The 14,385-nt window shown below is 36.4% G+C and overlaps 1 protein-coding gene across 6 annotated transcripts in view; it reads left to right on the top strand.

The window, feature by feature from the left end:
- The window catches only part of CEP135 (centrosomal protein 135), a 69,094-nt gene that overhangs the window by 42,898 nt on the left and 11,811 nt on the right, over positions 1-14,385 (top strand). For all 6 annotated transcript variants that reach the window (XM_027057159.2, XM_027057149.2, XM_027057155.2 and 3 more), the window contains 7 exons: positions 1,558-1,709; positions 5,072-5,187; positions 5,261-5,415; positions 6,047-6,102; positions 6,827-6,995; positions 7,800-7,910; positions 8,251-8,436. In XM_027057159.2, coding sequence (XP_026912960.1) covers positions 1,558-1,709; positions 5,072-5,187; positions 5,261-5,415; positions 6,047-6,102; positions 6,827-6,995; positions 7,800-7,910; positions 8,251-8,436 — 945 coding nt within the window. The remainder of the gene's footprint in view (positions 1-1,557; positions 1,710-5,071; positions 5,188-5,260; positions 5,416-6,046; positions 6,103-6,826; positions 6,996-7,799; positions 7,911-8,250; positions 8,437-14,385) is intronic.

Here is a 14,385-nt window from a genome sequence, read left to right as displayed (position 1 = left end):
GTCCCCGTATAGATTTTAGCCAATCTCCTTGTTCAGTTCTTTTCCTGACCTCATCCCACCACTTGGTGCCTTCGTGTGTTGAGTTTCTTCAGGGCAAATCAGCTAGTTGCTCATAGATATTACTTACTCCGGTCACTTTAGATCAGTGTTTCTTTAGATCACTTCCACTTCCTAGGAGATATTTGGCAATATCTGGAGAATTTGCGCTTAACACAGCTAGGGGAGAAGGTGCTTCTCATACCTGGAAATAATGCTAGAGGGCCTCCCCTACTCAGAAGCCTGGGATACTGCTAAACATCCTACAGTGCACAATGCACAGGTCAGCCCCCCTCAGCAAAGGATTACCTGGCTCTAAGTGTCAGTAGTTCCTAGTTTCAGAAACTTTGCTTTAGGGTGTATCCTTCTTCTGCTCTGAGTCACTATTCTGTCTACTCTTTGTCTTCCACAAGTTGTTGAAGTCACTCATCCACTCTTGTTTTCCTTCTTGTTCTCTATGCCCTTGTGAGTGTGTAACTTTCTATTCCTTTACTATCATTTTAGCAGTTTCCAGACGGAGGGGATATCAAATATGTGTGGTCAGTCTACAGTTTTCACTGGAAAATTTCTATTTATCACAAATATTTCTTCATTTTGAGTTTTACATATAGATCATTATTCCATTTAGAATTTATTTTTATATGTAAAATAAAATAGAAATCTAGCAAATTTTTTTCTCCGATGAGTGGCTCTCCCAACTGTTTTTAAAGAGCCTTTTCTTTTCCCACTTCCCTAAAATGCTACCTTTTCTAAATTTACATCTGTGTACATGCATTTGCTCATTCTTGTGAAATCCACACTCTTTTAATAGTAGCTTTCTAATTCATTCTGATACCTTATAAGGCAAGTCTACCTATGTTCTCCCCCCAGTGCCCACAATTTTTCCTGCTTTCTTAACTTATTTTCCCTAAGTGAACTTTAGAATGAAATCTAAGCCACCTTCCCTGTTTTAAAAAGGTCCTGGTAGGATTATTATTGAAATTTCATTGAATTTAACAGTTATTTCAGGAACTTTTGATACATTTCCAATATTGTGTTTCCATTCAGAAACATGGTGACTCTTTACATTAAATCAGGCTGTGTTTTATGTCCTTCAGGAAAATTTTATAGTGTCTTCATCTAAGTCTTGCCCATTTTGTGTTTGGGTTACAGTATTTTCTGCTCTGATTTTTCTTCAGTCCAATGTACTTACTGATTTTTAGAAATTTCTCAGAATATTTGCTCTGCTTGCTAATGGTTTACCTTCCCTTTTTCATTGCTGTTATGGATATGTTCTTTTCTTCCTTTATTGCTTTTTTTTTTTTTTTGTATCTTTTTTTTTCCATTTCACTGATAATGAAAAGGAATGAAAAGGAGAGATGAATGTGTATGCCCATTCTGACATCTAAAACCTAAAGTGTACACATGACTTTTAAAGTATTGTTAAATCTATTTCCTTAGTTTTCTTCCAGAAATATTAAAGAGTGCTTGAGGAAAACAAAATAGACATACACCTATTAATTTTTTTAATTTAAATTATAGCATGAAGATGAAAAGTGTGAATTAAAGTCTAAAATGTTAATAATGAAAGAAACAGTAGAGTCATTAGAGAACAAAGCAAAACTCCAAGCTCAAAAACTTAGCCATGTGGCTGGTGACTCATCTCATCACAAAACAGAGATGAACTCACTTAGGTAAGTTTTTTGAAAGTTTTGTTTTTTCACTTCTAGAAATGAGTTAGTGGCTATGTAAGGTTCTTAGTGGTGGCATTTTGGATGGGACCTTTGAGCAGTGAAAGTTGGCCTTGCAGCAGAATCACCTGGGGAGATTTTGAGAAGTATGGATTTAAGGGCTGATCTCTGGAGGTTCTTACTCACTGAGCGAACCTGGGTAGGTTTTGAGTATCCCTATTTTTAAAGACTTTCACAGACTGATATCATTGCAGGCAATCAATTGCAGGCATAGCATAAGTTTTTAGACCTATGTCCTTCAAAAATTCCCCTTCCATATTTTGGATTGTTTGCACTCCCTAGTGTAAGATTGCTGAAAATTACAGAATTTTTTGCTCATCATTGTCCTTCTCTTCTTTCAAAGAAATGTAAAATCAGAATACTCATATACAGAGTCTAAAAAGGTGATGTGTCTGAAAGGTAAGAAGGTCAATATGGAAACATAGGCAGTATCTACAGGTTAGAGGCAGGTTGTGAAGAACTTCATATGATAAGCAGGAGTGTCTGGATTTTACTTTGTAAACATGGAGAAGAAACACATGTTAACCAGAGAGGTAATGTGATTAGCATGCCTTTTAGGAGGTGAACTCTAGTGGAAATTGGGAAGATGGATTTGGAGTCACAAGAGACTAATGGCAAACAGGGGAGACTGTATGTCTGGACTGGAAATAGTGGCAATGAACTTGAAAAGAGGCTAGATTTAGGAAACATTTCTTACATAAAATCAAAAGGATTGGATGAGAAATGGATTCTATGAGATGAGAGAAAGATGCAGTACTTCAGAAATGTGTTTGCCTTATGAGACTGGGTCATTGGCTAGACATTAGTGAATTTAAAATACAGAACATTGAAGGAAATAAAAAGTCAACAAAGTTAATTTTTTTTCTGGACTGGGTAGCTGCAGTAAGTCTTTTTAAAGACTTAAGATTAGAAGAAGGGGATCACTGAAGAAGCAGAGGAGATATTCCTCTCTAAATTACATTTGCAATAAGGATCAGTAAAAGATTTTCACATGCCAACATGACATTGCATATGTAAACTAAATCATGAAGTAATAACAACTTGAGATCAGAAAGAATTATAGTAATGATTAGAAAAAAGATCAATAAATTAAAACTGAAAATGGTGGTGAACAGTAGAATGGATATTTCCAAAAACTGAGTCAGTAAAATAGAAAACAAACTCAAGAAATTCATCTAGAATTCAGAGCCCAGAAGAATAAAAAAAAGTTGATGAGATAAAAGGCACAGACCTAATATACAAATACTGAGAATTGCAAAATATATAGTAAAATAAACAGCAGGATTGAAATCCAAGGAATAATTAGGAAAAGGAAAGCCAGAGTCTGTTCGTAAGGGGTCCATGATTATCAAACAAACTAAATGAAATAAGATCAAGAGCTGGTTGTGTTAATTAATTAATCTGTGATTAATTAAGGAATACTGTCTTAAGGACTCAGAGAGGATCTCCATTTTGCCCTTCTGCTGTTCTGACTACAGGTCTTAATCAGACTTTAGGACTATCTAAGGTGAAAGCTGCATTTTTTTTTCTCAAGTGCTACGTATATCCTATGGAGAGCTAGCTGAATGAACCAACTTCTCTTCTTCGGGTTCATGTCTATATTCAGCTCCAAAATACAGATACTATGGTCGATTTCTGTCACCCAGAATTACTAGTCCACCTGTTTCCCTTTTGTGTTCAGCTGACTGGATCTGGCATTTAATCCATTTTGCTCTTTCCTTCAGACTGTAGTCACAGCTCCTCTTTCCTTTCCTCACAGGAGGCCCTTAGCAGTCTTACAAGGCAGAGCTTTCATTGGCCTTTCTTGGATCCCAAGCCTACAGCTACTTTCACATTTTTTTTGTTATAATATCCTTTTGTCTTGTGAGCTCATTGTGCTACTTCCCTCACAGTCACTGTGTTATAGGAAGGGATTGTGAAGACTTTTTTGTCTGCCTTGTATAACCTGGGGAAATTGCACGGTTACATAACTTTATTTTGCTCTGACGGAAAAAACCTGACTTATCTCTGAGGAAAGGGTGCCAGTCACATTCTCCATATCACTATACTCTGGTAGAGTCATGAGCTCAAGCCTTCAGATCCAATCTAAAGCTAAGCCAATACAAACCACGATGAGAAGCACTATACAGAAACAAAGCCACATTATCCAAACCTCATGCCACTTTTTTTTTTTTTTTTTTTGGTGCAGAAGTGATTTTATTAAAGCACAGGGACAGGACCCATGGGCAGAAAGAGCTGCCACCTCATGCCACTTTCGATATCATTAATAGAGATCTTGCTGCCCTTTTAATCACATAAACTTATCTTACCCTTGACATGAAGACATTTTTGAAGCTGATACTCAGATAGATGAAGCATATGTTTCTTTCCATCCACCTGGTAGACCCATCTTCTCTTCCATACACACACACACACACACACACACACGTGTGTGTGTGTGTGTGTGTGTGTATAATGTCCACTTTCCCTGTTTAGTATGACCTCCAGTTGATACCCACCAAAAAAGTCAAAATAGAAAGCAAAATTAAAAGTTCACTGGTCAGGAGCTCCTGGCTGACTCAGTTGGTAGAGCATGCGACTCTTGATCTCAGGGTTGTGAGTTCAAGCTCCATGTTCGGCGTGGAACCTACTTCAAAAGAATTAAAAAACATAAATAAAAGCCCACTAGTCAGGATTTATGGATAATCCTTTGAAGAAGTACCAGGTAATACTATAAAAGCATACTATAGGGGCGCCTGGGTGGCTCAGTCGGTTGAGCGTCCGACTTCGGCTCAGGTCATGATCTCACAGTCTGTGGGTTCGAGCCCCGCGTCAGGCTCTGTGCTGACAGCTCAGAGCCTGGAGCCTGTTTCCAGTCCTGTGTCTCCCTCTCTCTCTGCCCCTCCCCCAGTCTCACTTTGTCTCACTCTGTCTCTCAAAAATAAATATAAAAAAAATTTTTTTTAAATAAATCAGCGTTTAAAAAAATAAATAAATAAAAGCATACTATAAAACTATGCCTTTGCCTTCACTATTGAAAATAGATTTTATAAGGGAAAGAGTGTTGATACAAGGAAACCGAGAAGAGCTTTGAAACTACCGGGAAGCCTCTAGAAAAGTGTAGACAATTATTTTGATTTTCATACTATATTATTTTTAGGAAGTAGAACGAACCATTTTGAAGAAGAATGGCAGACAGCAAGAAATAATATATAATATCATGCTGTTAATTATACTGGAAAAGCTTTAAAATAAAAAATGAAAAAATATTTCTACCAGAGATAAAGTAGACTTTTTTTTTTTTTTTTGGTCCACTGATTCTTTAGGTTAGTAAATGAGCAGCTACAGCAGTCACTTGATGATTGTCAGCATCGGCTTTCCAAAAAAAGAGGTGAACTTGAATCAGCCCAATCACAAATTAACTTACTGGAGGAAAAAATAGGTAAGGTTTTTTAAATTTTGTTTTCACGAAACCTAATTTACTTTGTCTAACAAACATTTCTCTTTATTTCCAGGTAAACTACACCTTCAGATGACTTCACAGAGTGAAGAGGCTCATGTAATGAAAAAGACCATTGGTGCTATTGATAAAGAAAAAGACTTTCTTCAGGAGACTGTAGATGAGAAGACCGAAAAGATTGCAAACTTGCAAGAAAACCTGGCTAATAAAGTATTGTGACTGTTCAATACCTTTATCTAGCATCTGAACAGAAACGATTTCATTCTCTATTTCACAAATATGCAGTTCTTACCCCCCATATACAGGTTGCTAAGGTCCAGAGCCATATCTTTTAATATGCTTAAATTTCATTTTATGCCAATAATTTGGATCTTTAAAAATTCTATTGATAGAATGTAATGTAATTTTATCAGATGTGATTACAGCAAATTCAAACAAGTTTTTTTTTTTTTTAATGTTTATTTTTGAGAGTGACAGAGACAGAGCTTGAGCGGGGGAGGGGCAGAGAGAGAGGGAGACACAGAATCCAAAGCAGGCTCCAGGCTCTGAGCTGTCAGCACAGAGCCCGACGCGGAGCTCGAACTCACGAGCCGTGAGATCATGACCTGAGCCAAAGCTGGATGCCAACCGACTGTGCCACCCAGGAGCCCTGAAACAATTCAAGTTCTTAGAGTAGGTTAGAAATATGCCAATATATGAAGTACAGTTGGGAAATAGAAATATGTTTACTTTGTAGCTTTCTTTTATAGCATAATTTATATAAATGTCATAAGTTATATAAATTCAAGGAAAGATTTCTAAATGAATGTTTTAGAATCATATATTTTCATAATTTCTACAGGAAAAAGCTATTGCTCAGATGAAGATAACAGTCTCAGAGTATGACTCTTCTATGAAGTAAGTGATAAATGCTTTTCAGAAATTTTCAGTGAGTGCAGCTTTATCTATTTAAGTAGTAATTAGACCATAGGAAAATTTCCTTCAGTTTTCCTGTTTTTGCCGGTGGCAGCATTTGAGTCTGCTAAAGAGGGTGAACATGCCATCCTCTTTAACTTTCTCCCCTCCTCCATCATCAACATCTCAACAGTTGTGTCTGATTCATTATTCTTTTCATGCCTATATGCTTTTTATTTCTATAGTAATTACCCTGTTTGGACCCTAATTATTAAAACTTAGATTACTTTAGTAGTCAGTATTGAATTTGTTCTACATCATAATCTATCTTGAACAGTTACAAAATTTTACATTTTATGTCTGGTCTCTACTTCAAGACAGAAATCACTAATTGTATTTATTATATATATCTTTACATATTACATAGTAGTGGGGACTTAAACATTAAATAGTATTTGCCAATTGAATCTATTATGTTTTGCTCATAACATTTGAAAGTCTTCTATTTTTACTTACGGAATTATAAATTTATTTTATGACTACTACTTCCATTTAATGATTGATAGAGATCTAAAATATCTGCTTTACCTAATTCATCAGTGTCTTAATGTAGTGTGGTTTCTTGTATTCTTATTGTACTTAATTTCAGAGTATACAGTTTTCTTTTAAGTGATTTACAATTTTCTAAAAAGCTTTCTTTATTATTTCCATATCCTTCATGTAACAGCCAGCTAAAGGAAACGTTGACTAGTCGGGACCGAGAAATAAGCAGCCTCCGGCGCCAGCTTGATACAGCTCACAAAGAACTTGATGAAGTAGGAAGATCTAAAGAAGTGTCTTTTAAGGAAAACAGAAGATTACAAGATGATTTGGCTACAATGGCAAGAGAAAACCAGGTATGAGTCCAGTGTATAAATGGATTGTTTATAATACAGTCATTCCTTGCTAAATTTTAAAGCTGTAAATATGTTTTCTAAAATTTAATGCTGTAAATATCAATAACATAAAGAACTCTGTAAGGAGAATAGTATTTATGAGTATTAAAAATGCAGTTTAGAAAGCTGCTGTATATCACAGAGTGTCTAGTTGATGCAGCTATGGTCTCCTTACCATTTTGGTCTTTGTTACTGGGAATCCTAAAGCTGGGAGCATAGGATTCTCTGTGGCAGAAATTATTGTCACCCCCAGGATTACTCCCAGGGCAAAGTGTTGCGTTTTAAAGACCCACAATAGATTTTAATTATTCATACTTCCTTCCAGCAACTTAGAGAATCTCTAAGTAAATTATTGAATATTTTAGAATAGCAGTTACTCAAAATTATTGACTTTGTTTTTGCTGGTTTATTAAAGGATTATACCAAGGAGATGAATGATTTTCCTGTTTTAAAAAAATTACTTTCAGTATTCAATATAAAGCATATTGTTGATATATGAATTTTAAAAAATGTCAACCCATGAGCGTAGCTAGCCCCATAGTATAAATGCCAGATACACGGTCCTAACTCTTGCAGGAGATCAGTGGTAATATTTGGTTAAAAAGTCGAAATCAGTCAGGAAAAAAGTAAGAAAATAACTCTTAGGAACAGTTTTACTTTTTCCTACTCTTATTCCCCCAATTCAAAAGGAGCTATTTGAATAGAAATAGAACTCATTAGGTATCACATTCATTATAGATTTGTCTTCAATTTTCTGATTTGTAGGAAATCTCATTGGAATTGGAAGCAGCAGTGCAAGAAAAAGAAGAAATGAAGAGTAGAGTTCATAATTACATAACTGAGGTGTCACGATGGGAGAGCTTAATGGCTGCTAAGGTGAAAAAACATTATTTAAGTTGGATTTAAGACATTTAAAAATTTTTTTCATGTGTGTTTATTCTGTCTTATGTATGTATGTATGTATGTATGTATGTCTCCTCTCTTAGATAATAAGGTTTGAGTGGAGAGCTTATCTTCTATATTTTTATACTTGAGATCTTATCTACTATATTTTTATACTTCCCCGCAGATCTTACTTAGTATATGTTGTCTGCATAGATAGCATATGTTTCTGAATTAAAACAAATTTTCTAATGTCTGTATATGTTTATGATATGAGTGTTCCAGTGGGTGACAGTTACTAATTTAGGAACAATGTTTTTATGCTTAAAACTAGGAAAAAGAAAATCAAGATTTGTTAGATAGATTTCAGATGCTTCATAACCGTGCTGAAGACTGGGAGGTCAAAGCCCATCAAGCTGAGGGAGAAAGCAGCTCAGTTCGACTGGAACTTCTTTCTATTGACACAGAGAGGAGACACCTTCGAGAAAGGGTAGAGCTACTAGAAAAAGAAATTCAGGAGGTAATGTATTCATTTGTCTTGTGATGATATTATTAGTAAAGCTATAACATTCAAAGATACTTTATCGAAGTAAGGTTTAAGCATTGATAAAATCAAGTTCAGTGGTAATCTTTTGTCATTAATTCTAATAATTTGCTTAGAAGCCCCATTATTTCTTCTTAAACTGTAGTAAAATATATATGACATCACATTTGCCATTAATAAGAGTACAGTTCTTTGGCAATTAGTACAGTCACATTGTTTTTGTTGTTGTTGTTTAAAGTATATTTATTTATTTTGAGAGAGAGAGCACAAGTGGGGAAAGGAGCAGAGAGAGAGAGAGGGAGAGAGAGGATCCCAAGCAGACTCTGCACCACCAGTGCAGATCCCCATGTGGGGCTCAAACCTATGAACCAGAGATCATGACTGAGCCTAAGGCAGATGGGATGCTTAACTGACTGAGCCACCCAGGTGCCCAGTACATTCACATTGTTATGCAAAATCACCACCATCTCCAGAACTTTTTCATCTTCCCTGACTGAAGCTCTGTCCCCATTAAATACTAACTTCCCATCCCTCACCCCCTACTCCCTTACTCTCTCCCTATCCCAGCCCCTGGCAACTACCATCCTACTTTCTTTCTCTATGAATTTGACCACTCTTTGTACCTCCTATAAATGGTATCATACAATATTTTGTCTTTTTGTGACTGGCTTATTTCACTTAGCCTTAAGGTTCAGTTAACCTCAAGGTTCATGTATGTTGTAGCATGTGTCTAAATTTCATTTCTTTTTAAGGCTGAATAAACATTCCATTATGTATATACATCACATTTTGTTTATCCATTCATCTGTCGATGGACATTTAATTTGTTTTCATCTTTGGCTACCAGGAATACTGCTATGAACGTGGATGTACAGTATCTCTTCAAATTCTTTCTGTTATTGAGGATATACCTAGAAGTGGAATTGCGAAAGCAAGATCATTTTTATGTTTGATTGCTTTCAGGACCTGCCATACCTTTTTCCATGAGGAAAATTGTAACAAACTATGACAAACATAAAAAATGTGAAAGTGGTTTTGGAATTTGGTAATGGACAAAGGCTGGGAGAGTTTTGAGGTGCTTGAGAGAAAAAACCTGGATTGCTTTGAAAAGCTTGTTGGTAGATGCTTATTACAGGGGATTCTAGTAAGGACTCAGAAAAAAGGAGAGTGTAGAGAAAACTTATGTTATTTACAAAATGCATAAATTTTCAAGAACAGAATTTTTCCAGAAATCTTAGTGTTTCTTCTAATGAGGTCTCAGATGCAATTGAGGAACATGTTATTAGACACTGAAAGAATGGTGATCCTTGTTATAAAATGACAGAGAACTTGACTGAATTATGGTCTACTCTTGGAAGGAAAGTATAACTTATACATAAGTGATGAACTTGGATATTCAGCTGAGGAAATTTCTAAGCAAAGTGTGGAAGGTGTAGCCTGGTTTCTTCTTGCTGCTTATAGTAAAATGGACAGAGATAAATTGATAAAGGAACTGCCAAGGACAAAAGGAACTAGGTCTTATCAAAATGCCAACAGCATTTTTTACAGCACTAGAACAAATAATCCTAAAATTTGTATGGAAGCACCAAAGACTGCAGATACCCAAAGCAGTCTTGAAAAAGAAGAACAAAACTGGAGGTATCACAATCCCAGATTTCAAGGTATATTACAAAGCTGTAGTAATCAAAACAGTATAATACTGGCACAAAAAAATAGACACATAGATCAAAAGAACAGAATAGAGAGCCCAGAAATGAGTCCACAATTGTAGAGTCAATGACTCTCCAACAAAGGAAGCTAGAATATGCAGTGGGAAAAACGTGTCTCTTCAGCAAATGGAGCTAGGAAAACTGGACAGCTATATGCAAAAGAATGAAACTGAGCCACTTTCTTATACCATATACACAAACATAAACTCAAAATGGATTAAAGACCTAAATGTGGGACCTGATACCATAAAAATCCTGGAGTGAGCACAGGCAATAATTTCTCTGACATCGGCCATAGCAACATTTTTCAAGATATGTCTCCTGAGGCAAGGGAAACAAAAGCAAAAATAAGCTATTAGGACTACTCCAAAATAAAAATCTTTTGCACAGCAAAGGAAATAACCAACAAAACTAAAAGACAACCTACCAGGGGCATCTGGCTGGCTCAGTTGGTAGAGCATGTGACTCTTGATCTTGGTGTCGTGAGTTCAAGCCCCACCCACATTTACTTTAAAAAAATAAAATACAACCTGCTGAATGGAGAAGATACTTGCAAATGATGTATCTGATAAAGGGTTAGTATACAAAATGTATAAAGAACTTAATACCAAAAAAACAATCTAATTTAAAAATGGGCAGAAGACATGAACAGACGTTTCTCCAGAGAAGACATCCAGATGGCCAACAGACACATGAAAAGATGCTCAATGTCACTAATCATCAGGGAAATGCAAATCAAAACCATAGTGAGATACCACCTCACAACTGTCAGAATGGCTAAAATCAAAAACACAAGAAACAACAGGCATTGGTGTGGATGTGGAGAAAAAGGAATCTATATACACTGTTGGTGGGAATGTAAAATTTTAGTGTGGTCACTGTGGAAAACTGTATGGAGTTTCCTCAAAAAGTTAAAAATAGAATTACCATCTGATCCAGTAGTCTCACTATTAGATGTTTACCCCAAGAATACAAAAACACTAATTCAAAAAGGTATATTTGCCCCTTTGATTCTTGCAGCATTATTTACAATAGTCAAACTAGGGAAGCAGCTCAATTTTCCATTGATAAATGAACGGATAAAGATGTGTTGTATGTATATACATATATATACAGTGTGTATACACACACACACACACACACACACACACACACACACACACTGAAATATTACTCAGCCATAAAAAAGAATGAAATCTTGGCATTTGCAACAATATGGATGGATCTAGAGGGTATAATGCTAAGTGAAATAAGTCAGAGAAAGACAAATACCATATGATTTTACTCAAGTGGAATTTAGGAAACAAAACAAATGAACAACAACAAAAAAAGAAACCAAAAAACAGATCTTTTTTTCTTTTTTCTTTTTTTTTTCCCCAAAAAACAGACTCCTAACTATGGAGAACAAACTGATGGTCACCAGAAGGGAAGTGGGTAGGGAGAGGGGTGAAATAGGTGAAGAGGATTAAGAGTACCACTTACCATTATGAGCACTGAGTAATATAGAGAATTGTTGGGTCAATATTGTACATCTGAAACTAATATAACAGTGTATGTTAAGTATACTAGACTTAAAATTTAGGGGGTAAAATAGAATCAGGTCTTGATGATTTGGAAAATTCTTAGCCTATGCAGATAATGTGCTTTGGAGACAGAGCCAAGTGTGTGGCTTCACACACAACCTCTTGGTGAACAGATTTGGTATGTGGCTCATGAATCCAGTCAGTCATCTCTGTAGAAACACTGCCAACTTGTATTGATGGGGACAGAAATAGGATGAAATGAAAGAAGGCTGAATGTCTGGGATCCTACTAGCAGGAAACAGGCTAGCAGAGTTACTTAGCTATAAATACGTGTTCTCCTTTGAGAAAAGGGAGGAATGGCTCTGAAGGTAACTCAGAGATGAGCAGGGCTGCCATGGGCAGCTCAGGTTCTGATGAGGCTACTGTTGCCACCACAGGCACAGAGGGTACAGCCCCAGGGGGTGAGGCTACTGCCTCCTTGGTCCCAGAGTGCAGGGCCCCTGCCACTGAGGGCCAAGAGGGTGGGGCTGTTGCTGAGGGCTGAGAAGGTGGGGCCACACTAGCAGGCCCAAAACGTAGACTATCGTGGCATAGATAATTATTCTTAGGCCTTAAAATCAAATGGAATTTTCCTTGCTTAGTTGCAAACTTGCTTTGGATTAGTAACCCCTTCATTCCTTCTATTTTCTCCCTTTCAGAGTAGGCATGTCTATTCTATGCCCGTTTCCCCATTGTTTTTGTAAGCAGATAACCTGTTTGCTAGCTCACAGATCTGGGGAGGGAGAGTGGTTTGTCCCCAAATGGGCCATAGCCAGAGTCTTACCCGTATCTGATTTAGATGATGCTTAGATGAGATTTTGGACTTAGAATTGATGCTAGAATGTGTTGGGATGGAATGAATGTATTTTGCACATAAGAAGGACATGAATTTTGGGGAGCTAAAGGATAGATAGAATTATGGACCTCAAAAAGTTATGTTGAAATCCTAACCTCCAGCACCTGTGAAGGTGATCTTATTTGGAAATAGGGTTCTTACAGTTATAATCAGGTTAAGATGAGGTCATACTGGACTAGGGCAGGCCATAGCTCAATGACTGGTGTCTTTTGTAAGAGAAATCTGGACACAGAAGCTACAGGGGAGAATACCAGATGAAGACAGAGGCAGAGACTGGAGTGAAGTGTCTACAGGGCAAGAACATTAAGGATTGCTAGCAACCACCAGGAGTTGGGAGGGAGACCTGGAACAGATTCTCTCTCAGAACCCCTAGGTTTTGCAAACATCTAAATTTCAGACTTGTAACCTCCAGAATTGTGACAGGATAAATTTTGTTTGTTTTAAACCACCCAGTAATTTGTAGTAATTGGTTACAGCAGTCCTACGAAACTGGCACCCTGTCTCTAGAAGTTTTCCTATCAAGAGTATAACTAGAAGAATGCTTTTTAGCTTTCAAAATTCTCGAAAGAAACTATTCTTTAATTTTTTTGTCTGTCATTGTTCGTGTTCTTTTGTGGTATGTAAAACTGACTTTTACCTATTTATGTTTAGTTTTAGGGAACTCTGATTTTTAATTCATTAATTTAGAAAATCCAAATATTTACTTTTCTGCACAGATTTTTAATGTCAATTTATTTTGTTAATACCTATTAAAATCATTTTATTTTTCAAGTGTGGAATTCTTATTAGACTCTAGACTAGAATTGATGTCAGTTTGTATTTATCACTCACAATTTAAATTGTGTGGAACTTAAAATGTGGATTATTCTAGAAAGAGAGTTTTATCAGTGTTTCAAACTTTGTTCATTATTTCAGTTATTAAAATCTTATAAAGTTGTGGATTACTATTAGGTTAAATTAAATTTAAATAGAACTTCAGGTATTCAGTTTTAAAACAAACTCCATTTTGAAATTTATTAATAAAAATTTTGTTTTTACTTTTTATTTTTTTATTTAAATTCAAGTTGGTTAACATACAGTGTAGTCTTGGCTTCAGGAATAGAACCCAATGATTGATCTCTTACATATGACACCCCGTGCTCATTGCAAAAAAAGTGCCCTCCTTAATGCCAATCACCCATTTATTCCATCCCCCCCCCACTTACCTCCCTCCCAGCTATTTATTTTTGAGGGAGGGAGGGAGGGAGAGAGAGAGAGAGAGAGGGAGAGAGGGAGAGCGAGAGCGAGCATGTACTTGAGTAGGGGAGGGGGCAGAGAGAGAGAGGGAGGCAGAGAATCCAAAGCAGTCTCCCTCTGCATGCTGTCAGTGCAGAGCCTGACTTGGGGTTCAAATTCACAAACTGCAAGATCATGACCTGAGCTAAAATCAAGAGTTGGACACCAAACTGACTGAACCACCCAGGCGCTCCTCCATTTTGCAATTTAGAATTTAAAGGCAACTGAGGAGTGAGAAGTAAATATGTTGCTTTTTCTTGAAAAGGCATTATAACAATTTATAAAGGTAAATTTAATCTAACTTCCAAGATTCATTTTTTACCCTAAAACAATGATTTTTATCTTTGCATCTTCCAAATATATACGTGAGGTACCTAGTTACCGTGGTTAGTAGTTATATACAATTCATTGGGTTAAGCATTAAATAGGCCATCTTTAAATAGCCGGCAGCTCCCTCAGAGTATCTTAAAATGTGCAAAACTTGGCTCTACTATTTTTTTTAAAGTGAGGTCATGGCTGCACA

Source organism: Acinonyx jubatus, chromosome B1 (assembly GCF_027475565.1).
Source record: "Acinonyx jubatus isolate Ajub_Pintada_27869175 chromosome B1, VMU_Ajub_asm_v1.0, whole genome shotgun sequence".
Classification (NCBI taxonomy): Eukaryota; Metazoa; Chordata; class Mammalia; order Carnivora; family Felidae; genus Acinonyx; species Acinonyx jubatus.
Note: the sequence above shows the minus strand (reverse complement) of the source record. Positions and strands in the feature narration are given on the sequence as shown.